The 24,986-nt window shown below is 52.2% G+C and overlaps 1 protein-coding gene across 2 annotated transcripts in view; it reads right to left on the reverse strand.

The window, feature by feature from the left end:
• Positions 1-21,867, reverse strand: part of KIFC1 (kinesin family member C1) — a 42,385-nt gene extending 20,518 nt beyond the window's left edge. Inside the window, exons 1-8 of one of the 2 annotated variants that reach the window (XM_058857416.1) lie at positions 21,598-21,864; positions 21,410-21,518; positions 18,713-18,757; positions 15,717-15,966; positions 11,954-12,131; positions 8,169-8,336; positions 5,136-5,264; positions 3,228-3,344 (exon numbers count right to left, since the gene is read on the reverse strand). In XM_058857416.1, the coding sequence (XP_058713399.1) occupies positions 3,228-3,344; positions 5,136-5,264; positions 8,169-8,336; positions 11,954-12,131; positions 15,717-15,966; positions 18,713-18,757; positions 21,410-21,518; positions 21,598-21,741 (1,140 nt within the window). In that variant the 5' untranslated portion in view covers positions 21,742-21,864. Of the gene's footprint in view, positions 1-3,227; positions 3,345-5,135; positions 5,265-8,168; positions 8,337-11,953; positions 12,132-15,716; positions 15,967-18,712; positions 18,758-21,409; positions 21,519-21,597 lie in introns of both variants that reach the window. The other variant, XM_058857417.1, reaches the window with a different exon arrangement.
• Between the last annotated feature and the right edge of the window lie 3,119 nt (positions 21,868-24,986).

Below are 24,986 nucleotides of genomic sequence, written 5' to 3' on the forward strand. Positions count from 1 at the left end.
CCTGGCCGCGTTCCCGGGATTCCCGGCACCTCAGACCTTCCCGGGATTCCCGGCGCCTCAGACCTTCCCGGGATTCCCGGCGCCTCAGAGCTTCCCGGGATTCCCGGTGCCTCAGAGCTTCCCGGGATTCCCAGCACCTCAGAGCTTCCCGGAGCCTCAGACCTTCCCGGGATTCCCGGTGCCTCAGAGCTTCCCGGTGCCTCAGAGCTTCCCGGGATTCCCGGAGCCTCAGACCTTCCCGGGATTCCCGGTGCCTCAGAGCTTCCCGGTGCCTCAGAGCTTCCCGGGATTCCCGGAGCCTCAGAGCTTCCCGGGATTCCCGGTGCCTCAGAGCTTCCCGGGATTCCCGGTGCCTCAGAGCTTCCCGGGATTCCCGGTGCCTCAGAGCTTCCCGGCGCCTCAGAGCTTCCCGGGATTCCCAGCACCTCAGACCTTCCCGGGATTCCCGGAGCCTCAGAGCTTCCCGGGATTCCCAAAGCCTCAGACCTTCCCGGGATTCCCAGAGCCTCAGAGCTTCCCGGGATTCCCGGTGCCTCAGAGCTTCCCGGGATTCCCGGCACCTCAGAGCTTCCCGGGATTCCCGGTGCCTCAGACCTTCCCGGGATTCCCGGAGCCTCAGACCTTCCCGGGATTCCCGGAGCCTCAGAGCTTCCCGGGATTCCCGGTGCCTCAGAGCTTCCCGGGATTCCCGGAGCCTCAGACCTTCCCGGAGCCTCAGAGCTTCCCGGGATTCCCGGTGCCTCAGAGCTTCCCGGGATTCCCAGCGCCTCAGAGCATCCCGGGATTCCCGGTGCCTCAGAGCTTCCCGGGATTCCCGGAGCCTCAGACCTTCCCGGAGCCTCAGAGCTTCTCGGGATTCCCGGAGCCTCAGAGCTTCCTGGGATTCCCGGCACCTCAGAGCTTCCCGGGATTCCCGGCACCTCAGACATTCCCGGGATTCCCGGAGCCTCAGACATTCCTGGGATTCCCAGTGCCTCAGAGCTTCCCGGGATTCCCGGCGCCTCAGAGCTTCCCGGGATTCCCAGCACCTCAGAGCTTCCCGGGATTCCCAGAGCCTCAGAGCTTCCCGGGATTCCCGGTGCCTCAGACCTTCCCGGGATTCCCGGAGCCTCAGAGCTTCCCGGGATTCCCGGCGCCTCAGAGCTTCCCGGGATTCCCGGCGCCTCAGAGCTTCCCGGGATTCCCGGTGCCTCAGACCCTCCCGGGATTCCCGGCGCCTCAGACCCTCCCGGGATTCCCAGCACCTCAGACCTTCCCGGGATTCCCGGAGCCTCAGAGCTTCCCGGGATTCCCGGTGCCTCAGACCTTCCCGGGATTCCCAGCACCTCAGAGCTTCCCGGGATTCCCGGCACCTCAGACCTTCCCGGGATTCCCGGTGCCTCAGAGCTTCCCGGAGCCTCAGAGCTTCTCGGGATTCCCGGTGCCTCAGAGCTTCCCGGGATTCCCGGAGCCTCAGAGCTTCCCGGGATTCCCGGTGCCTCAGACCTTCCCGGGATTCCCGGTGCCTCAGAGCTTCCCGGGATTCCCGGAGCCTCAGACATTCCCGGGATTCCCGGAGCCTCAGAGCTTCCCGGGATTCCCGGAGCCTCAGAGCTTCCCGGGATTCCCAGCCGCGTTCCCGGGATTCCCGGAGCCTCAGAGCTTCCCGGGATTCCCGGTGCCTCAGAGCTTCCCGGGATTCCCGGAGCCTCAGACCTCCCCGGGATTCCCGGAGCCTCAGAGCTTCCCGGGATTCCCGGAGCCTCAGAGCTTCCCGGGATTCCCGGTGCCTCAGACATTCCCGGGATTTGCAGCAGGTACCGGGAGGCCGAGAGGGGCTCCGGGTGGGGAACGGGGTTTGGAGGGGAGGGTTGAGGTGGAAGGTTGGGAGCTCTGAGGGGGGATTTGGGAATTCTGAGGGGATTTGGGAATTCTGAGGGGATTTGGGAATTTGTGAGGTGGGAAGGTGGGGATTCTGAGGGGATTTGGGAGAGTTTGGGAATTCTGAGGGGATTTGGGAATTCTGAGGGGATTTGGGAATTCTGAGGGGGAATTTGGGAATTTGTGAGGGAGGAGGTGGGGACTCTGAGGGGGGAGTCAGGGATTCTGAGATTTGGGAATTCTGATGGGATTTGGGGGTTCTGAGGGGGGGATTTGGGAATTCTGAGGGGATTTGGGAGCTCTGAAGGGGGATTTGGGAATTTGTGAGGGAGGAGGTGGGAATTCTGAGGAGATTTGGGAATTCTGAGGGGATTTGGGAATTCTGAGGGGAGGTGGGAATTTTGAGGGGATTTGGGAATTTTGATGGTATTTGGGGGTTCTGAGGGGGGATTTGGGAATTCTGAGGGGAGGTGGGAATTCATGAGGGGAGAGGTGGTGATTCTGAGGAGATTTGGGAGCTCTGAGGGGGGATTTGGGAATTTATGAAGGGGGAGGTGGAGATTCTGAGGGGGGAGTCAGGGATTCTGAGGAGATTTGGGAATTCTGAGGGGATCTGGGAGCTCTGAGGGGGGATTTGGGAATTCGTGAGGGGGGAGGAGGGGATTCTGAGGAGATTTGGGAATTCTGAGGGGATTTGGGGGGGATCTGGGAATTCTGATGGGATTTTGGGGTTCTGAGGGGAGGATTTGGGAATTCTGAGAGGGGATTTGGGGATTCTGAGGGGATTTAGGGGGATTGGGGAATTCTGAGGGGGGATTTGGGAATCTGTGATGGGGGAGGTGGGAATCCTGAGAAGATTTGGGAATTCTGAGGGGATTTGGGGGAGTTCTGAGGGGATTTGGGAATTCTGAGGGGATTTGGGAAGAATGTGGGAATTCTGATGGGATTTGGGGTGGAAAGTTTGGGAATTCTGAGGGGATCTGGAAGAAATTTGGGAATTCTGAGGGGATTCAGGAATTCTGAGGGGATTTGGGAGGAATTTGGGAATTCCGAGGGGATTTGGGAGGAATTTGGGAATTCCGAGGGGATCTGGGAGGAATTTGGGAATTCCGAGGGGATTTGGGAGGAATTTGGGAATTCCGAGGGGATTTGGGAGGAATTTGGGAATTCTGAGGGGATTTGGGAGGAATTTGGGAATTCTCTGGGGAAATCCGGGTGACATTTGAGGGTTCACGAGGAATTTGGGACTTCTGGGAGCTGAATTTTCTGGAACATTCCCTGCCGGGAAGCTCCGGGCGGGATTTGTGGTGGGATTTGGGTGGAATTCCAGGGATTTTGGGGATGCAGGGGAGTTTTGGGACACACACCTGGACGAGGAGTTGGATTTCCTGGAATATTTCCTGCTGGGAAGCTGCGGGCGGGAAGACGCGGTCGAAGCTGAAGTCGTAGCGCAGCTCCGCGCGCCGCTCCCGGCCCACCTGGGACTTGGGGGAAAATCCCGGGATTTAGGGAAAAACGGGAATTAGGGGAGGAAAATGGGGTTTGGGGGAGGAGAAAAGGAGATTTGGGGGAAAAAAATGGGATTTGGGAGGGAATAAAAGGGATTTGGGAGGGAAAAATGGGGATTTGGGAGGGAAAAATGCCTTTTTTTTTGGGAAAAAGCTGATTTTTATGAGGGGGATAAAGCCCATTTTGGGGGAAAAACACCAATTTTCCAGCCAAAAAAAAATTTTCCATTTTTTTTTGGAAGAAGAGGTCATTTTTGGGAGGGAAACACTGATTTTAGAAGGAAGAGTTCTGGGGAAAAAGAAACTTTTCACATTAAAAGTTTTGTGAGAGAAGACAAAAAAAAACAAAAACCAAAACAAAATTTTGGTTTGAAAAGGTTTTTCTGGATTTTTTTGGGGGGGAAAAGGAGATTTTGGGGGGGGAAAGGAGTTTTTTTGAGGAAAAAAAAATATTTTAGGAAAGAAAAAACCCATTTTTGTTGGGGGGGGAATCTATTTTCCAGTAAAAAACCAAATTTTGGAAGGAAAAAAAACAATTTTGAGGGGGGAAAAAAGTCCTTTTTTGGGGTAAAATGGGAGTTTTGAGGAAAAAAAATATATTTTGGAAAGAAAAAAATGGACATTTCAGACATTCCCGGAAAATAGGAATTTTTCAGGAATAAAAGATATTTATGAGAGGAAAAAAAGGGTATTTTTGAAGGAAATAAAGATATTTCTGAAGGGAAAAAATAACAGTTTTGACAGGAGTTTTGGGGGAAAACAGACACTTTTGAGGAGAAAAAAGGCATTTTTGGGAAATAAAAGCTTTTTGAGGAAAAAAAGGGAGTTTTTCAGAGACAAAAGGACATTTTGGGAAGGAAAGCAGGATATTGCCAGGGGGAAAAACAATCAGGAAATAAAAGATTTTTGAGGGAAAAAGTGGATTTCTGAGGGGAAATAAAGGACATTTTGGAGAAAATGAAGATTTTTTGGAGAATAGGGAATTTTTGAGAAATAAAAGACATTTAAGGGGTAAAAAGAACATTTTTTTTCAGTGAAAAAAGAGGTTTTTGTGAGGAAAAAGACATTTTTGAGGGGTGAAAAAAGGAATTTTTGAGAAATCAGAGATTTTTGAGCAACAAAAGCCATTTTTTGAGGGGAAAAAGACCATTTTTAAAAGGGAAAAAAAAGGAGTTTTTGGGAAAGAAGGATTCTTGAGGGAATTGAGGTGGTTTTTGAGGGGAAAAAAGGATTTCTTGGGAAATGAGGGAATTTTGAGAGGAAAAAGGCCCTTTTTGAGAGAAAAAAATTAATTTAATTTTTGAGGAAGGGAAAAATGGAATTTTTGGGAAATGAGGGAATTTTGAGAGGAAAAAGGCCCTTTTTGAGAGAAAAAAATTAATTTAATTTTTGAGGAAGGGAAAAATGGAATTTTTGGGAAATGAGGGAATTTTGAGAGGAAAAAGGCCCTTTTTGAGAGGAAAAAATTAATTTAATTTTTGAGGAAGGGAAAAATAAAATTTTTGGGAAATGAGGGAATTTTGAGAGGAAAAAGGCCCTTTTTGAGAGAAAAAAATTAATTTAATTTTTGAGGAAGGGAAAAATGGAATTTTTGGGAAATGAGGGAATTTTGAGAGGAAAATGGCCCTTTTTGAGAAAAAAAAGCCATTTTTGAGGAAGGAAAAAATGGAATTTTTGGGAAAAGAGGAAATTTTGAGAAACAAAGGCTGGTTTGGAGGGAATGAAGGGAGTTTTTTGAGGAGAAAAATGAGGATTTTGGGCACTCACGTCGTCAGGGCGGGTGAGGACGAGGCTGCGAGGATCCTGCGGGGGGAAATGCAGGTGGGGCAGCCCCCGCTGCCGATCCCGCTCCTCCGGCAGCAGCGGCCGCACGCGGCAGAAAACGCGGATGTTTCCCTGGAAAAACCCCAAAAATCGGGATTCACACACGGAACACGCGGATGTTTCCCTGGAAAAACCCCAAAAATCGGGATTCACACACAGAACACGCGGATGTTTCCATGGAAAAACTCCAAAAATCGGGATTCAGACACGGAACACGCGGATGTTTCCCTGGAAAAACCCCAAAAATCGGGATTCAGACACGGAACACGCGGATGTTTCCCTGGAAAAACCCCAAAAATCGGGATTCAGACACGGAACACGCGGATGTTTCCCTGGAAAAACCCCAAAAATCGGGATTCAGACACGGAACACGCGGATGTTTCCATGGAAACCCCAAAAATCGGGATTCACACACGGAACACGCGGATGTTTCCCTGGAAAAACCCCAAAAATCGGGATTCACACACGGAACACGCGGATGTTTCCATGGAAACCCGAAAAATCGGGATTCAGACACGGAACACGCGGATGTTTCCAATGAAACCCCAAAAATCGGGATTCACACACGGAACACGCGGATGTTTCCATGGAAACCCCAAAAATCGGGATTCACACACGGAACACGCGGATGTTTCCAATGAAACCCCAAAAATCGGGATTCAGACACGGAACACGCGGATGTTTCCATGGAAAAACCCCAAAAATCGGGATTCAGACACGGAACACGCGGATGTTTCCAATGAAACCCCAAAAATCGGGATTCACACACGGAACACGCGGATGTTTCCATGGAAAAACCCCAAAAATTGGGATTCACACACGGAACACGCGGATGTTTCCATGGAAAAACCCCAAAAATCGGGATTCAGACACGGAACACGCGGATGTTTCCAATGAAACCCCAAAAATCGGGATTCAGACACGGAACACGCGGATGTTTCCATGGAAAAACCCCAAAAATCGGGATTCAGACACGGAACACGCGGATGTTTCCATGGAAACCCCAAAAATCGGGATTCACACACGGAACACGCGGATGTTTCCATGGAAAAACCCCAAAAATCGGGATTCACACACGGAACACGCGGATGTTTCCATGGAAACCCCAAAAATCGGGATTCACACACGGAACACGCGGATGTTTCCATGGAAAAACCCCAAAAATCGGGATTCACACACGGAACACGCGGATGTTTCCATGGAAACCCCAAAAATCGGGATTCAGACACGGAACACGCGGATGTTTCCATGGAAACCCCAAAAATCGGGATTCACACACGGAACACGCGGATGTTTCCATGGAAAAACCCCAAAAATCGGGATTCACACACGGAACACGCGGATGTTTCCATGGAAAAACCCCAAAAATCGGGATTCACACACGGAACACGCGGATGTTTCCATGGAAACCCCAAAAATCGGGATTCAGACACGGAACACGCGGATGTTTCCATGGAAAAACCCCAAAAATCGGGATTCACACACGGAACACGCGGATGTTTCCATGGAAAAACCCCAAAAATCGGGATTCACACACGGAACACGCGGATGTTTCCATGGAAAAACCCCAAAAATCGGGATTCAGACACGGAACACGCGGATGTTTCCATGGAAACCCCAAAAATCGGGATTCAGACACGGAACACGCCGATGTTCCCGGGAAAAGCCAGAAATTCAGATTCAGCCCTCGGGGGCAATCCTGGGGTCTCTCCTTACAGAGAACATTTGGATGTTTCCATGGAAAAAACCCCAAATCCTGGGATTCCTTCCCTCAGGAGCAGTTCCAGGAGTCTCCCCTCACACAAAACACTCGGATGTTCCACAGAAAAAAGCCCCAAAAACCCCGGATTCATCCCCTCAGGAACTCACACAGAACACACAAACATTCCCCAGAAACAACCCCAAAACCCGGGATTCATCCCCTCAGGAACTCTCACAGAACACACAAACATTCCCCAGAAAAAAACCCCAAAACCCGGGATTCATCCCCTCAGGAACTCTCACAGAACACACAAACATTCCCCAGAAATAGCCCAAACCTGGGATTCAGCCCCTCAGGAGCAGTCCCAGGGGACTCCCCTCACACAAAACACACAAACATTCTCCAGAAATACCCCAAAAAACTGGGATTCAGCCCCTCAGGGACACTCACAGGGGTCTCCCCTCACACAAAACTCTCGGATGTTCCACAGAAAACAACCCCAAAACCTGGAATTCATCCCCTCAGGGACACTCCCCTCAGGAACTCACACAGAACACACAAACATTCCCCAGAAAAAACCCCAAAAACCCGGGATTCATCCCCTCAGGAACTCACACAGAACACACAAACATTCCCCAGAAAAAACCCCAAAAACCCGGGATTCATCCCCTCAGGAACTCACACAGAACACACAAACATTCCCCAGAAAAAACCCCAAAAACCCGGGATTCAGCCCTCAGGAACTCACACAGAACACACAAACATTCCCCAGAAAAAACCCCAAAAACCCGGGACTCATCCCCTCAGGAGCAGTTCCAGGAGTCTCTCCTCACACAAAACACTCGGATGTTCCACAGAAAAAAACCCCAAAAACCCCGGATTCACCCCTCAGGAACTCACACAGAACACACAAACATTCCCCAGAAAAAAAACCCAAACCCGGGATTCATCCCCTCAGGAACTCACACAGAACACACAAACATTCCCCAGAAAAAAACCCCAAAACCCGGGATTCATCCCCTCAGGAGCCTCAGCCCTCAGGAACTCACACAGAACACACAAATATTCCCCAGAAAAATCCCAAAAATCCGGGATTCAGCCCTCAGGAACTCACACAGAACACACAAACATTCCCCAGAAAAAAAACCCCAAAACCCGGGATTCATCCCCTCAGGAGCAATTCCAGGAGTCTCCCCTCACAAAAAACACTCGGATGTTCCACAGAAAAAAACCCCAAAAACCCCGGATTCACCCCTCAGGGGCCGCGGGCCTACCTTGAGCTCCTGGATGTCGTTGTGCAGGCGGCGCCGCTCCATCTCCAGCAGGTGAATGCGCTCCTCGTGCTCGGCCAGCAGCTCCCGCTGCGACGCCTCCAGCTCCCGCAGCTCCGCCAGCTGCTCCAGCTGCTGCTGCAGCTGCTGCTGCGCCTGCTGCAGCCGGGCCTGCAAGCGCAGCAACCCCTCACAACCCCCGGCCTTTCGCCACGCTTGGAGAGCTTTTGGCTGCTGAGTACAGAAACCACTACAAAAATCCTTTTTCCCCTCAGGTTTTCTGACCTTCCCCGAGAGATTTGGGGTTAAAATTGATGCAAAAATGAGCAAAATTGATGCAAATTCCCACATTTGGAGGCGTTTTCTGAGGGATTTCACTGGTGTTGATGCGGAGCCCTCATTTTCCCGCCTTTTTTGGCGCCCCCTGGTGGATTTTGAGTCAAAACCCAGCAAAAATGATTCAAATTCCCATTATTTTTTCTCCACATTTTAAACACCCGCAGGGATTTTGGGTGCAAAAGCAGTTGAATTGGTGAAAATTCCCATTTTTAATAATTTTTCCCACATTTGGAGGCGTTTTCTGAGGGATTTCACCGGTGTCGATGCAGAGCCCTCATTTTCCCGCCTTTTTTTGGCGCCCCCTGGTGGATTTTGAGTCAAAACCCAGCAAAAATTATTCAAATTCCCATTATTTTTTCTCCACATTTTAAACACCCTCAGGGATTCTGGCTGAAAAAGCAGTTGAATTGGTGAAAATCCCCATTTTTCATCATTTTTCCCACATTTGGAGGCATTTTCTGAGGGATTTCAGCAGTGTCGATGTGGAGCCCTCATTTTCCCGCCTTTTTTTGGCGCCCCCTGGTGGATTTGGAGTCAAAACCCAGCAAAAATGACTCAAATTCCCATTATTGTTTCCCACATTTTAAACACCCGCAGGGATTCTGGCTGAAAAAGCAGTTGAATTGGTGAAAATTCCCATTTTTCATCATTTTTCCCACAATTGGAGGCGTTTTCTGAGGGATTTCACCGGTGTCGATGTGGAGCCCTCATTTTCCCGCCTTTTTTTGGCGCCCCCTGGTGGATTTGGAGTCAAAACCCAGCAAAAATGATTCAAATTCCCATTATTTTTTCTCCACATTTTAAAAACCCTCAGGGATTCTGGCTGAAAAAGCAGTTGAATTGGTGAAAATTCCCATTTTTCATCATTTTTCCCCCATTTGGAGGCGTTTTCTGAGGGATTTCACCGGTGTTGATGCAGAGCCCTCATTTTCCCGCCTTTTTTTGGCGCCCCCTGGTGGATTTTGAGTCAAAACCCAGCAAAAATGATTCGAATTCCCATTATTTTTTCTCCACATTTTAAACACCCACAGGGATTTTGGGTGCAAAAGCAGTTGAATTGGTGAAAATTCCCATTTTTCATCATTTTTCCCACATTTGGAGGCGTTTTCTGAGGGATTTCACCGGCGTCGATGTGGAGCCCTCATTTTCCCGCCTTTTTTGGCGCCCCCTGGTGGATTTGGAGTCAAAACCCAGCAAAAATGACTCAAATTCCCATTATTGTTTCCCACATTTTAAACACCCGCAGGGATTCTGGCTGAAAAAGCAGTTGAATTGGTGAAAATCCCCATTTTTCATCATTTTTCCCGCATTTTGAGGCACTCCCTGAAGAATTTTGACTCAAAAAAACCTGGAATTGGCACAAAACCTTCATTTTTCCGCCTTTTTCTGGTGCTCCTGATGGATTTCAGCTTGGAGAGCAACTGAACACCTCTGAAATCCCAGTTTTCCAGGACTTCTGAGGCACCCTGAGGGATTCCGGGTGGAAAAGGAGCTGAAATACTGAAAATTCTCATTTTTCCACACATTTTGAGGGATCCTTTGAGGATTTTTTGACACCAAAAAGCCAGAATTGCTGCAAACCCTCATTTTCCTGTCATTTTTTGGGGCATCTGAAGCAACAAAATGGCTTCAAATTCCCTTTTTTTTGTGGATTTTGAAGCATCCCCTGAGGGATTTTGGGCGCAGAAACAGCTGAATTGGTGAAAAATCCCATTTTTCTCAAATTTTGAGGCACCCCCTGAGGGATTTTCACACCAAAAAAGCAGAATTGGCATAAACCCCTCATTTTTCTGCCTTTTTTTGGGTTCCCCCTGGTGGCTTCTAGGTCAGAAAGCAACAAAACAGCCCCAAAATCCCGTTTTTTTTCCCCATTTTCAGGAACCCTTGACGGATTTGTGGGGCAGAAGCAGCTGAATTGCTGAAAATTCCCATTTTCCTTCATTTCAGGGCACTTTTAGAGTGGTTTTAGTGCCAAAAAAGCCGGAATTGCTGCCAACCCCTCGCATTTTCCCGCCTTTTTGGGTTCCCCCTGGTGGATTCCAGGCCAGAAAGCAACAAAACAGCCCCAAAATCCCTTTTTTTTGCACATTTTCATGAACCCTTGAGGGATTTGTGAGGCATAATCAGCTGAACTGCTGAAAATTCCCATTTTCCCCACATTTCAGGGCACTTTCAGAGTGTTTTTAGTGCCAAAAAAGCCGGAATTGCTGCCAACCCCTCGTTTTCCCGCCTTTTTGGGTTCCCCCTGGTGGATTCCAAGGTCAGAAAGCAACAAAACAGCCCCAAAATCCCATTTTTTTGCACATTTTCATGAACCCTTGGGGGATTTGTGGGGCATAATCAGCTCAATTGCTGAAAATTCCCATTTTCCTTCATTTCAGGGCACTTTTAGAGTGGTTTTGGTGCCAAAAAAGCCGGAATTGCTGCCAACCCCTCGTTTTCCCGCCCTTTTTGGGTTCCCCCTGGTGGATTCCAGGTCAGAAAGCAACAAAACAGCCCCAAAATCCCATTTTTTTGCACATTTTCATGAACCTTTGAGGGATTTGGGGGGCAGAAACAGCTGAACTGCGGAAAATTCCCATTTTCTTTCATTTCAGGGAACTTTCAGAGTGTTTTTAGTGCCAAAAAAGCCGGAATTGCAGCCAACCCCTCGCATTTTCCTGCCTTTTTGGGTTCCCCCTGGCGGATTCCAGGTCAGAAAGCAACAAAACAGCCCCAAAATCCCATTTTTTTTGCACATTTTCATGAACCCTTGAGGGATTTGTGGGGCAGAAGCAGCTGAACTGCGGAAAATTCCCATTTTTCCCGCATTTCAGGGCACTTTTAGAGTGGTTTTGGTGCCAAAAAAGCTGGAATTGCTGCCAAACCCTCGCATTTTCCCGCCCTTTTTGGGTTCCCCCTGGTGGATTCCAGGCCAGAAAGCAACAAAACAGCCCCAAAATCCTGGGTTTTTTCCCCATTTTCAGGAACCCTTGAGGGATTTGTGGGGCATAATCAGCTGAACTGCTGAAAATTCCCATTTTCTTTCATTTCAGGGCACTTTCAGAGTGTTTTTAGTGCCAAAAAAGCTGGAATTGCTGCCAACCCCTCACATTTTCCCACCTTTTTGGGTTCCCCCTGGCGGATTCCAGGTCAGAAAGCAACAAAACAGCCCCAAAATCCTGGGTTTTTTCCCCATTTTCAGGAACCCTTGAGGGATTTGGGGGGCAGAAACAGCTGAATTGCTGAAAATTCCCATTTTCTTTCATTTCAGGGCACTTTCAGAGTGTTTTTAGTGCCAAAAAAGCCGGAATTGCTGCCAACCCCTCGTTTTCCCGCCCTTTTTGACGCCCCCTCACAGCTCGCCGCCATCTTTTCCCAACCCTCCCCTCAATGAATTCCAGCTCCGGGAAGCAGCGGCTCCCAGTTCCCGCTTTTTTCAGGGATTTCTCAGGAATTCCGGGCCTCACCTCGGTGTTCTCCAGCTGCTCCGACAGCTCCTGCGCCCGGCCCCGGGCATCGTCCCTCTCCTGCCGCCGCTGCTCCTCCTCCTCCTGCAGCCGCTGCCTCTCGGCCTCCAGAGCCTCGGCGCGGCCCCGGCTCTGCTGCAGCTCCGCTCGGAACCGCGACAGCTCCGACTCCAGGGAGCTGCAGGAAACGGGAAAGGTCTGTGGAACGGGGGGATCACGGAGCTCGGGGGGATCCGGGAGCTCAGGGGGGATCCTGGAGTTTGGGGGGATCCTGGAGCTCAGAGGGATCCCGGAGTTCAGGGGGGATCCTGGAGCTTGGGGGAGATCCTGGAGCTCAGAGGGATCCCGCAGTTCGGGGGGGATCCTGGAGTTCGGAGGGATCCCGGAGCTCGGGGCTCATGGAGCTCGGGGGGATCACGGAGCTCGGGTGGATCCCGGAGCTTGGGGCTCACAGAGCTCAGGGGGATCCCGGAGTTCGGAGTTCACAGAGCTCGGGGGGATCCCGGAGCTCGGGGGGATCCTGGAGCTCGGGAGGATCCCGGAGCTCGGGGGGATCCTGGAGCTCGGGGGGATCCCGGAGCTCAGAGGGATCCCGGAGTTCAGGGGGGATCCTGGAGCTTGGGGGGATCCCGGAGCTTGGGGGGATCCCGGAGTTTGGGGGGATCCTGGAGCTCGGGGGGGATCCTGGAGTTCAGGGAGATCCTGGAGTTCGGGGGGATCCCGGAGTTCGGGGGAATCCCGGAGCTCGGGGGGGATCCTGGAGTTCAGGGGGATCCTGGAGTTCGAGGGGATCCCGGAGTTCGGGGGGATCCCGGAGCTCGGGGGGGATCCCGGAGGTCAGGGGGGATCCTGGAGCTTGGGGGAGATCCTGGAGCTCAGAGGGATCCCGGAGTTCAGGGGGGATCCTGGAGCTCGGGGGGGATCCCGGAGTTCAGGGGGGATCCTGGAGCTCGGGGGGGGATCCCGGAGCTCGGGGGGATCCCGGAGCTTGGGGGGATCCCGGAGTTCAGGGGGGATCCTGGAGCTCGGGGGGGGATCCCGGAGCTTGGGGGAGATCCCAGAGCTCAGAGGGATCCCAGAGCTCGGGGGGGATCCCGGAGTTCAGGGGGGACCCTGGAGCGTGGGGGGGATCCCAGAGCTCGGGGGGATCCTGGAGTTCGGGGGGATCCCGGAGGTCGGGGCTCACGGAGCTCGGGGGGGATCCTGGAGCTCAGAGGGATCCCGGAGCTTGGGGGGATCCCGAAGTTTGGGGGGGATCCTGGAGCTTGGGGGATCCCGGAGCTCGGGGAGGATCCTGGAGCTCGGGGGGATCCCGGAGTTCGGGGGGATTTCGGGGTAACCCGGGCGGATCCCAGCCCAGAATCCCGGGGGGTTCTGAGGGAGCTGAGGGGGTTTGGGGTAATTCAGGGAAATTTCAGGGCTTTTCAGACGGGTTCTGAGGGAATTTTGGGGATTTTCAGGGATTCTGGAGCGATTTGGGGAAATTTCAGGGATTTTTGGAAGGATTCTGAGGGAATTTTAGGGATTTTTAAGGATTCTGGAGCAATTTGAGGAAATTTCAGGGATTTTTAGACAGGTTCTGAGGGAATTTTGGGGATTTTTAGGAGTTTTGGAGCAATTCAGAAAAAATTCAGGAATTTTTGGAAGGGTTCTGAGGGAATTTTGGAGACATTTGTGCAATTCAGGGAAATTTCAGGATTTTAAGAAGAGTTCTGAGGGAATTTTGGGGACCTTGAGCAAGTTTGGGGGAATTCAGGGAAATTTCAGGGATTTCTGAAATGATTAATTGAATTTTGGAGCAATTTGAGGAAATTTCAGGGATTTTCAGAAGGGTTCTGAGGGAATTTTGGGGATTTTTAGGGATTCTGGAGCAATTTGGGGAAATTTCAGGGATTTTCAGAAGGGTTCTGAGGGATTTTTGGGGATATTTTGGGGTCTTGGAGTGATTTGGGGAAATTTCAGGAATTTTTGGAAGGGTTCTGAGGGAATTTTGGGAATCTTGAACTTCAAAGGAAAATTTGGGGGAAATATGGGCTCATTTGGGGGATTTGGGGGGATTTTCAGGATAATTTGAAGGTTTTTAGAGAACTTTTGAGAGGATCTTGGAAAACTCAGAATTTTGAGGGATTTAGGGTTAATTTGGGGTTAATTTGGGAATTTTTGGGGTTAATTTGGGAATTTTTGGGAAGGTTTTAGGGAAGATCTGGGGAATCTCAAGGGATTTTGGGTGGATTTTGGGGTTTTTTCAACACTCTGAGGCTTTCCCAGCATTCCCGCTCCCTCCAGAGGATTTTGAGGGATTTGGGACACTTTTAAATGGATTTGAAACAGATTTTGGGGCAGTTTTTCCAGATTTTGGGTCAGTTTCTCAGGATTTTGGTCTGGTTTGGTTGGATTTTGGGTCAGTTTTTCAGGATTTTGGGTCATTTTTCAGGATTTTGGGGCAATTTTCAGGATTTTGGGTAATTTTCAGGATTTTGGGTCAGTTTTCAGGATTTTGGTCTGGTTTGGATGGATTTTTGGGCAGTTTGGATGGATTTTGGGTCATTTTGGATGGATTTTGGGTCATTTACAGGATTTTGGGGCAGATTTTCAGGATTTTGGGGCAGTTTTTCAGGATTTTGGGTCACTTTTTCAGGATTTTGGGGCAGATTTTCAGGATTTTGGTCTGGTTTGGATGGATTTTGGGTCAGTTTTCAGGATTTTGGGTCATTTTTCAGGATTTTGGGTCATTTACAGGATTTTGGGGCAGTTTTACAGATTTTGGGTCAGTTTTTCAGGATTTTGGGTCAGATTTTCAGGATTTTGGCTCATTTTGGGTCATTTCTCACCTGACCCTGCTGCAGAGGCCGCTCTCCCTGCGCTCCCTGTCCCCCAGCTCCCTCTGCAGCGGGGTTTGGATGGATTTTGGGTCATTTTGGATGGATTTTGGTCAGGTTTGGATGGATTTTGGGTCATTTTAGATGGATTTTGGGTCAGTTTTTCAGGATTTTGGCTCATTTTGTGTCATTTCTCACCTGACCCTGCTGCAGAGGCCGCTCTCCCTGCGCTCCCTGTCCCCCAGCTCCCTCTGCAGGGGGGTTTGGGTGGATTTTGGGTCAGATTTTCAGGATTTTGGGTCAGTTTTTCAGGATTCTGGGTCATTTTGGATGGATTTTGGGTCAGATTTTCAGGATTTTGGGTCAGATTTTCAGGATTTTGGTCTGGTTTGGATGGATTTTGGGTCATTTTGGATGGATTTTGGGTCAGTTTTTCAGGGTTTTGGCTCATTTTGTGTCATTTCTCACCTGACCCTGCTGCAGAGGCCGCTCTCCCTGCGCTCCCTGTCCCCCAGCTCCCTCTGCAGGGGGGTTTGGGTGGATTTTGGGTCAGTTTTTCAGGATTTTGGGTCAGTTTTTCAGGATTCTGGGTCATTTTGGATGGATTTTGGGTCAGATTTTCAGGATTTTGGTCTGGTTTGGATGGATTTTGGGTCAGATTTTCAGGATTTTGGGTCATTTTGTGTCATTTCTCACCTGACCCTGCTGCAGAGGCCGCTCTCCCTGCGCTCCCTGTCCCCCAGCTCCCTCTGCAGCGGGGTTTGGGTGGATTTTGGGGCAGTTTTCAGGATTTTGGGTCACTTTTTCAGGATCTTGATCTGGTTTGGATGGATTTTGGGTCATTTTGGATGGATTTTAAGTCATTTTGGATGGATTTTGGGTCAGTTTTTCAGGATTTTGGGTCAGATTTTCAGGATTTTGGCTCATTTTGTGTCATTTCTCACCTGACCCTGCTGCAGAGGCCGCTCTCCCTGCGCTCCCTGTCCCCCAGCTCCCTCTGCAGCTGCTCCAGGCGCTCTCTCAGCTGCCGGTTGCCGCTCTCCAGCTCCCGTTTCTCCGTCTCCAGCTCCTGCAGCCGCTGCCGGGCCTCACCCAGCGCCTCCCGCAGGTCCCCGACCTGGCCCCGCAGGTCCCACGGCGGCCGCTTCGAGGGGCCCTTCCCGGCCACCGCCACGGAGGTGTTGGTGGCAGAGCCTGGGGACAGAGGGGATGTCGGGATGGGGACATCAGGATGGGGACTGGGGACATTGGGATGGGGACAGGGAAAGGGACTGGGGACATTGGGATGGGCTTGGGGACATCGAGAAAGGGACCGGGGACATTGGGAAAGGCTTGGGGACATCGGGATGGGGACTGGGGACATTGGGATGGGCTTGGGGACATCGAGAAAGGGACTGGGGACATTGGGAAAGGCTTGGGGACATCGGGATGGGGACTGGGGACATCGGGATGGGGACATTGGATGGGGACATCGGGAAAGGCTTGGGGACATCAGGAAAGGCTTGGGGACATTGGGATGGGGACATTGGGAAAGGCTTGGGGACATTGGGAAAGGCTTGGGGACATTGGGAAAGGCTTGGGGACATTGGGATGGGGACTGGGGACATCGGGATGGGGACATGGGGAAAGGGACTGGGGACATTGGGATGGGCTTGGGGACATCAGGAAAGGCTTGGGGACATTGGGAAAGGGACTGGGGACATTGGGAAAGGGACTGGGGACATTGGGAAAGGCTTGGGGACATCAGGAAAGGCTTGGGGACATCGGGATGGGTTGGGGACATCGGGATGGGCTTGGGGACATCGGGATGGGGACTGGGGACATCAGGACGGGGACACTGGGATGGGGACATCAGGATAGGCTTGGGGACATCGGGATGGGGACATCAGGGAAGGGACTAGGGACATTGGGAAACGGCTTGGAGACATTGGGAAAGGGACTGGGGACATCGAGAAAGGGACTGGGGACATCGGGATGGGCTTGGGGACATCGGGATGGGGACTGGGGACATTGGGAAAGGCTTGGGGACATCGGGATGGGGACTGGGGACATTGGGATGGGCTTGGGGACATCGGGAAAGGGACTGGGGACATCGGGATGGGGACTGAGAAAGGGACTGGGGACATCAGAATGGGCTCAGGGATATTGGGAAAGGGACTGGGGACATTGGGGAAGGGACTGGGGACATCGAGAAAGGGACTGGGGACATTGGGATGGGGACTGGGGACATCGGGACGGGGACATGGGGAAAGGGACTGGGGACATTGGCATGGGCTTGGGGACATCAGGAAAGGCTTGGGGACATTGGGAAAGGGACTGGGGACATCGGGAAAGGCTTGGGGACATCAGGAAAGGCTTGGGGACATTGGGATGGGGACATTGGGAAAGGCTTGGGGACATCGGGATGGGCTCGGGGACATCGGGATGGGCTCGGGGACATCGGGATGGGGACACTGGGATGGGGACATCAGGATGGGCTTGGGGACATCGGGATGGGGACATCAGGGAAGGGACCGGGGACATTGGGAAACGGCTTGGAGACATTGGGAAAGGGACTGGGGACATCGAGAAAGGGACTGGGGACATCGGGATGGGCTTGGGGACATCGGGATGGGGACTGGGGACATTGGGAAAGGCTTGGGGACATCGGGATGGGGACTGGGGACATTGGGATGGGCTTGGGGACATCGAGAAAGGGACTGGGGACATTGGGATGGGGACTGGGGACATCGGGAAAGGGACTGGGGACATCGGGATGGGACTGGGGACATCGGGATGGGGACATCAGGGAAGGGACTAGGGACATTGGGAAACGGCTTGGAGACATTGGGAAAGGGACTGGTGACATCGGGAAAGGCTTGGGGACATCAGGGAAGGGACTGGGGACATTGGGAAAGGCTTGGGGACATCGGGATGGGGACTGGGGACATCAGGATGGGGACATTGGGATGGGGACATCAGGGAAGGGACTGGGGACATTGGGAAACGGCTTGGAGACATTGGGAAAGGGACTGGGGACATCGGGATGGGCTTGGGGACATCGGGATGGGGACTGGTGACATCGGGAAAGGCTTGGGGACATCGGGATGGGCTCAGGGACATCAGGATGGGGACTGGGGACATCGGGATGGGGACGCTGGGATGGGGACATCGGGATGGGCTTGGGGACATCGGGATGGGGACTGGTGACATCGGGAAAGGCTTGGGGACATCGGGATGGGACTGGGGACATTGGGATGGGACTGGGGACATAAGGATGGGGACATTGGGAAAGGCTTGGGGACATCGGGAAAGGGACTGGGGACATCGGGATGGGGACATCAGCAGGGGCCTGGGGACATCGGGAAAGGCTTGGGGACACTGGGATGGGCTTGGGGACGTTGGGATGGGGACTGGGGACATTGGGAGGGGAAAGGGACAGGGTGGCTTTGGGGACATCAGGAGGGGACAGGGTGGCTTTGGGGACATTGGGATGGGACAGGGTGGCTTTGGGGACATTGGGATGGGACAGGGTGGCTTTGGGGACATTGGGAGGGGACAGGGTGGCTTTGGGGACACTGGGAGGGGACAGGGACAGGGTGGCTTTGGGGACATTGGGAGGGGAAAGGGACAGGGTGGCTTTGGGGACATCAGGAGGGGACAGGGACAGGGTGGCTTTGGGGACACCGGGAGGGGACAGGGACAGGGTGGCTTTGGGGACATTGGGAGAGCACTGGGGACAGGGACAGGGTGGCTTTGGGGACATTGGGAGGGGACAGGGACAGGGTAGCTTTGGGGACACTGGGAGGGGACAGGGACAGGGTGGCTTTGGGGACATTGGGAGGGGACAGGGTGGCTTTGGGGACATTGGGAGGGGACAGGGACAGGGTGGCTTTGGGGACATTGGGAGGGGACAGGGACAGGGTGGCTTTGGGGACACCAGGGGGGTCTCAGGTCTCACCTCCCCGAGAAGCCGCTGCCGCTGTCGCCGCCTTTCGGGGGCCATCTGGGGGGACAGGGGACATTGGGGGGTCTGAACCCCTCGAGACCCCCCCAGATCACCTTGAACCCCCCTTAAAAACCCCCCAAGAGTCCCCAAATCCCCTCTAACTGCCCCAAATCCCCCTAAAACCCCCCAAAATCCTCTTTAACTGCCCCAAATCCCTCTAAAACCCCCCAAAACCCTCTTTAACTGCCCCAAATCCCCCTAAAATCCCCTTTAACTGCCCCAAATCCCCATAAAATCCCCCAAAATCCTCTTTAACTGCCCCCATCCCCATAAAATCCCCCAAAATCCCCTTTAACTGCCCCAGATCCCCATAAAATCTCCCAAAATCCTCTTTAACTGCCCCAATCCCCATAAAATCTCCCAAAATCCTCTTTAACTGCCCCAGATCTCCATAAAATCCCTCAAAATCCTCTTTAACTGCCCCAATCCCCATAAAATCCCCAAAAATCCTCTTTAACTGCCCCAGATCTCCATAAAATCCCTCGAAATCCTCTTTAATTTCCCCAAATCCCCCCAAGAACCCCCCCAGGCATCCCCAAATCCCCTGGGACCACCCCAAGCCCCCCCGTTAACACCACAAATCCCTCATTCACCTCCCCAAAATGCTCTTTATGAGCCCAAAACAGCCCTTTACAACCCCCAAAACCTCACTGAACCCCTTAAACCTCCCAAATCCCCCCAAAACTCCTCCAAACCACCCAAACACTCCCAGGAAGATGCCCCAGAACCCCAAAATCGCCTTTAACCTCCCCAAATCCCCCCAAAACTCCTCCAAACCACACAAACACTCCCAGGAAGATGCCCCAGAACCCCAAAATCGCCTTTAACCTCCCCAAAACTCCCCCAAACCACCCAAACCTTCCCGGGAAGCTCCTCCAGAACCCCAAAAACACCTTTAACCTCCCCAAATCCCCTCAAAACTCCTCCAAACCACCCAAACACTCCCAGGAAGCTCCCACAGAACCCCAAAAACCTCCCCAAATACCCACAAAACTCCTCCAAACCACACAAACACTCCCAGGAAGCTCCTCCAGAACCCCAAAAACACCTTAAACCTCCCCAAATCCCCTCAAACCTTCCTGGGAAGCTCCCCCAGCACCCCAAAATCGCCTTTAACCTCCCCAAAACTCCTCCAAAACTCCCTCAAACCTCCCAAACACTCCTGGAAAGCTCCCCCAGAACCCCTCCAGAACCCCAAAAACACCTTTAACCTCCCCAAATCTCCCCAAAACTCCTCCAAACCACTCAAACACTCCCGGAAAGCTCCCCCAGAACCCCTCCAGCACCCCAAAAACACCTTTAACCTCCCCAAATCCCCCAAAAATCCTCCAAACCACCCCAACCTTCCCGGGAAGCTCCCCCAGAACCCCAAAAACCTCCCCAAATACCCACAAAACTCCTCCAAACCACACAAACACTCCCAGGAAGCTCCTCCAGAACCCCAAAATCGCCTTTAACCTCCCCAAATCCCCCCAAAACTCCTCCAAACCACCCAAACGCTCCTGGGAAGCTCCTCCAGCACCCCAAAAACACCTTTAACCTCCCCAAATCCCCCCAAAACTCCTCCAAACCACTCCAACCTTCCCAGGAAGCTCCTCCAGAACCCCAAAAACACCTTTAACCTCCCCAAATCCCCTCAAAACTCCTCCAAACACTCCCGGGAAGCTCCTCCAGAACCCCAAAATCGCCTTTAACCTCCCCAAATCCCCCCAAAACCCTCCCAAGAAGCTCCCCCAGAACCCCAAAAACCTCACCAAATACCCACAAAACTCCTCCAAACCACACAAACACTCCCAGGAAGCTGCTCCAGCGCCCCAAAATCGCCTTAAACCTCCCCAAAACCCCGCAAAACTCCTCCAAACACTCCCAGGAAGCTCCTACAGAACCCCAAAAACACCTTTAACCTCCCCAAATCCCCTCAAACCTTCCTGGGAAGCTCCTCCAGAACCCCAAAATCGCCTTTAACCTCCCCAAAACTCCTCCAAACCACCCAAACCTTCCTGGGAAGCTCCTCCAGAACCCCAAAAACACCTTTAACCTCCCCAAAACTCCTCCAAAACTCCCCCAAACCTCCCAAACACTCCTGGAAAGCTCCCCCAGAACCCCTCCAGCACCCCAAAAACACCTTTAACCTCCCCAAAAACACCTTTAGTCTCCCCAAAACCACCTTTAACCTCCCCAAATCCCCCCAAAACTCCTCCAAACCACACAAACACTCCCGGGAAGCTGCTCCAGCGCCCCAAAAATACCTTAAACCTCCCCAAATCCCCCCAAAACTCCTCCAAACCACCCAAACACTCCTGCAAAGCTCCCCCAGAACCCCTCCAGAACCCCAAAAACACCTTAAACCTCCCCAAATCCCCCCAAAACTCCTCCAAACCACCCAAACACACCCGGGAAGCTCCTCCAGAACCCCAAAAACACCTTTAACCTCCCCAAAACTCCTCCAAAACTCCTCCAAACCACCCAAACACTCCTGGAAAGCTCCCCCAGAACCCCTCCAGTACCCCAAAAACATCTTTAACCTCCCCAAATCTCCCCAAAACTCCTCCAAACCACCCAAACACTCCCAGGAAGCTCCTCCAGAACCCCAAAATCGCCTTTAACCTCCCTAAAACCACCTTTAATCTCCCCAAACCTCTCCCGTACCGTTCTTTCCCGCCGCAGCCGCCGGGCCCAGAGTCCTGAGGGGGGCCCTGAGCGGGGCCTTGGGCGCGGCCTTGGCGCCTCCGGGCGCGAGGCCGGTCCGGGATCGTTTCTGTGAGGGGACAAACGGCGTCAGGCGGCCCCGGCGCGGGGAGCAGCCAGGGAAAAGCCGCCCGGGGAAAGCTCCGCACCTGCTGAGGAGGTCCCGCCGCCGGCCCCTCGGTGCTGACGCACGACGGGGGCCGCTTCTCCTGGGCCCGGGCCACCGGCAGCCGCGGGAGGCGCGAACGCGGCCCCGGGAGAGCAGCGGCACCGGCCTGAGGCGCCGCCGCCATCTTGTCCCGCGCGCCTTCAAACCGCCGCGCGCCCTTAGGTCCCCGCGCCTCGGCCAATAGCGAGGCGAGTTGTGAGGGGAGGTCCCGCCCCCGCGCGTCTCAGCCAATGGGAGCGCGGCGCCGGAGCAGGGGGAGCCAATGGGAGCGCGGGGCGGGGTCAGGGTGGGAGGGGGTTCGCCCGCCAAGGGGTAACGGCTGGGGAGGGGCGGGGCCTGGCGAGGGGGCGGGGCTTGTGTGGTGGAGGAGAGCTGTGATTGGCTGAGCGGGGCTGTGGGCGTGGCCACGTGGGGTACGGCGTTGTTTTGTTATTGGGATGGGAGGGGGCGTGGCCTGAGCGCAAGCCCCGCCCACAGCGCCCGAAACTCCCCAAATCCGCCCAAAACATCCCAAAATCCAGCCCAAATATCCTCAAATCCATCCCAAATCCACCCAAAACATCCCAAATCCACCCAAATATCCTCAAATCCACCCAAAACATCCCCAAATCCACCCAAAATATCCCCAAATCCACCCAAATATCCTCAAATCCACCCAAAACATCCCCAAATCCGCCCAAATATCCTCAAATCCACCCAAAACATCCCCAAATCCGCTCAAAACATCCCCAAATCCGCCCAAAACAACCACAAATCCACCCAAAACAACCACAAATCCACCCAAATATCCTCAAATCCGCCCAAAACATCCCCAAATCCAGCCCAAATATCCCCAAATCCGCCCAAAACATCCCCAAATCCGCCCAAAACATCCCCAAATCCGCCCAAAACAACCACAAATCCGCCCAAAACAACCACAAATCCGCCCAAAACATCCCCAAATCCAGCCCAAATATCCTCAAATCCACCCAAAACATCCCCAAATCGGCCCAAAACAACCACAAATCCACCCAAATATCCTCAAATCCTCCAAAAACATCCCCAAATCCGCCCAAAACAACCCCAAATCCAGCCAAAAACATCCCCAAATCCACCCCAAATCCACCCAAATATCCTCAAATCCTCCAAAAACATCCTCAAATCCGCCCAAAACATCCCCAAATCCCCCCAAAACATCCTCAAATCCGCCCAAATATCCCCAAATCCGCCCAAATATCCCCAAATCCGCCCAAAACATCCCCAAATCCGCCCAAATATCCCCAAATCCAGCCCAAATATCCTCAAATCCACCCAAAACATCTGCAAATCCAACCCAAATCCACCCCAAACATCCTCAAATCCACCCCAAATCCACCCAAAACAACCCCAAATCCATCCCAAATCTGCCCAAAACATCCCCAAATCCACCCAAATCCATCCCAAATCCGCCCAAAACATCCCCAAATCCACCCAAATCCGCCCCAAATCCACCCAAAACATCCCCAAATCCACCCCAAATATCCCCAAATCCTCAAAAAAATCCCCAAATCCAGCCCAAACATCCCCAAATCCTCCAAAAACATCCCCAAATCCGCTCAAAACATCCCCAAATCCACCCAAAACATCCCCAAATCCACCCAAAACATTCCCAAATCCACCCAAAACATCCCCAAATCCGCCCAAAACATCCCCAAATCCGCCCAAAACAACCTCAAATCCGCCCAAAACATCCCCAAATCCGCCCAAAACATCCCCAAATCCACCCAAAACATTCCCAAATCCACCCAAAACATCCCCAAATCCGCCCAAAACATCCCCAAATCCACCCCAAACATCCCCAAATCCGCCCAAAACAACCACAAATCCACCCAAAACATCCCCAAATCCTCCAAAAACATCCCCAAATCCACCCAAAACATCCCCAAATCCACCCAAATATCCCCAAATCCACCCAAAACCACCCCAAATCCACCCAAAACATCCCAAAATCCACCCCAAATATCCCCAAATCCACCCAAAACATCCCCAAATCCATCCCAAATCCGCCCAAAACATCCCCAAATCCACCCAAATATCCTCAAATCCGCCCAAATATCCTCAAATCCTCCAAAAACATCCCCAAATCCATCCCAAATCCATCCCAAATCCACCGCAGACATCCTCAAATCCTCCAAAAACATCCTCAAAACATCCCCAAATCCACCCAAAACATCCTCAAATCCACCCAAAACATCCCCAAATGTACCCCAAACATCCTCAAATCCTCCAAAAACATCCTCAAATCCACCCAAAAACTCCTCAAATCCACCCAAACCCACCCCAAATCCGCCCAAATATTTTCAAATCCTCCAAAAACATCCTCAAATCCACCCAAATATCCCCAAATCCACCCAAATATCCTCAAATCCGCCCAAAACATCCCCAAATGTACCCCAAATATCCTCAAATCCTCCAAAAACATCCCCAAATCCGCCCAAAACATCCCCAAATCCACCCAAATATCCCCAAATCCACCCAAATATCCTCAAACCCTCCAAAAACATCCCCAAATCCAGCCAAAAACATCCCCAAATCCGCCCCAAATCCACCCCAAACATCCCCAAATCCAGCCCACATATCCTCAAATCCTCCAAAAACATCCCCAAATCCGCCCAAAACATCCCCAAATCCTCCAAATATCCCCAAATCCGCCCAAATCCACCCAAAACATCCCCAAATCCACCCAAATATCCTCAAATCCTCCAAAAACATCCCCAAATCCGCCCAAAACATCCCCAAATCCAGCCAAAACATCCCAAAATCCACCCCAAATCATCCAAAAACATCCCCAAATCCACCCAAAACATCCCCAAATCCAGCCCAAAACATCCCCAAATCCACCCTAAATCCACCCAAAACATCCCCAAATCCACCCCAAATCCACCCAAAACATCCCCAAATCCACCCAAAACATCCCCAAATCCATCCCAAATCCGCCCAAAACAGCCACAAATCCACCCAAATATCCTCAAATCCTCCAAAAACATCCCCAAATCCGCCCCAAATCCACCCAAACCCACAAATCCACCCAAAACATCCCCAAATCCACCCAAAACATCCCCAAATCCGCCCAAATATCCTCAAATCCACCCAAAACATCCCCAAATCCACCCAAATATCCTCAAATCCTCCAAAAACATCCCCAAATCCGCCCAAAACAACCCAAAATCCGCCCAAAACATCCCCAAATCCACCCAAATATCCTCAAATCCTCCAAAAACATCCTCAAATCCGCCCAAAACATCCCCAAATCCGCCCAAAACAACCACAAATCCATCCCAAATCCACCCAAAACATCCCCAAATCCACCCAAATATCCTCAAATCCTCCAAAAACATCCCCAAATCCGCC

This window comes from Poecile atricapillus, chromosome 26 (genome assembly GCF_030490865.1).
Source record: "Poecile atricapillus isolate bPoeAtr1 chromosome 26, bPoeAtr1.hap1, whole genome shotgun sequence".
NCBI classification, from domain to species: Eukaryota; Metazoa; Chordata; class Aves; order Passeriformes; family Paridae; genus Poecile; species Poecile atricapillus.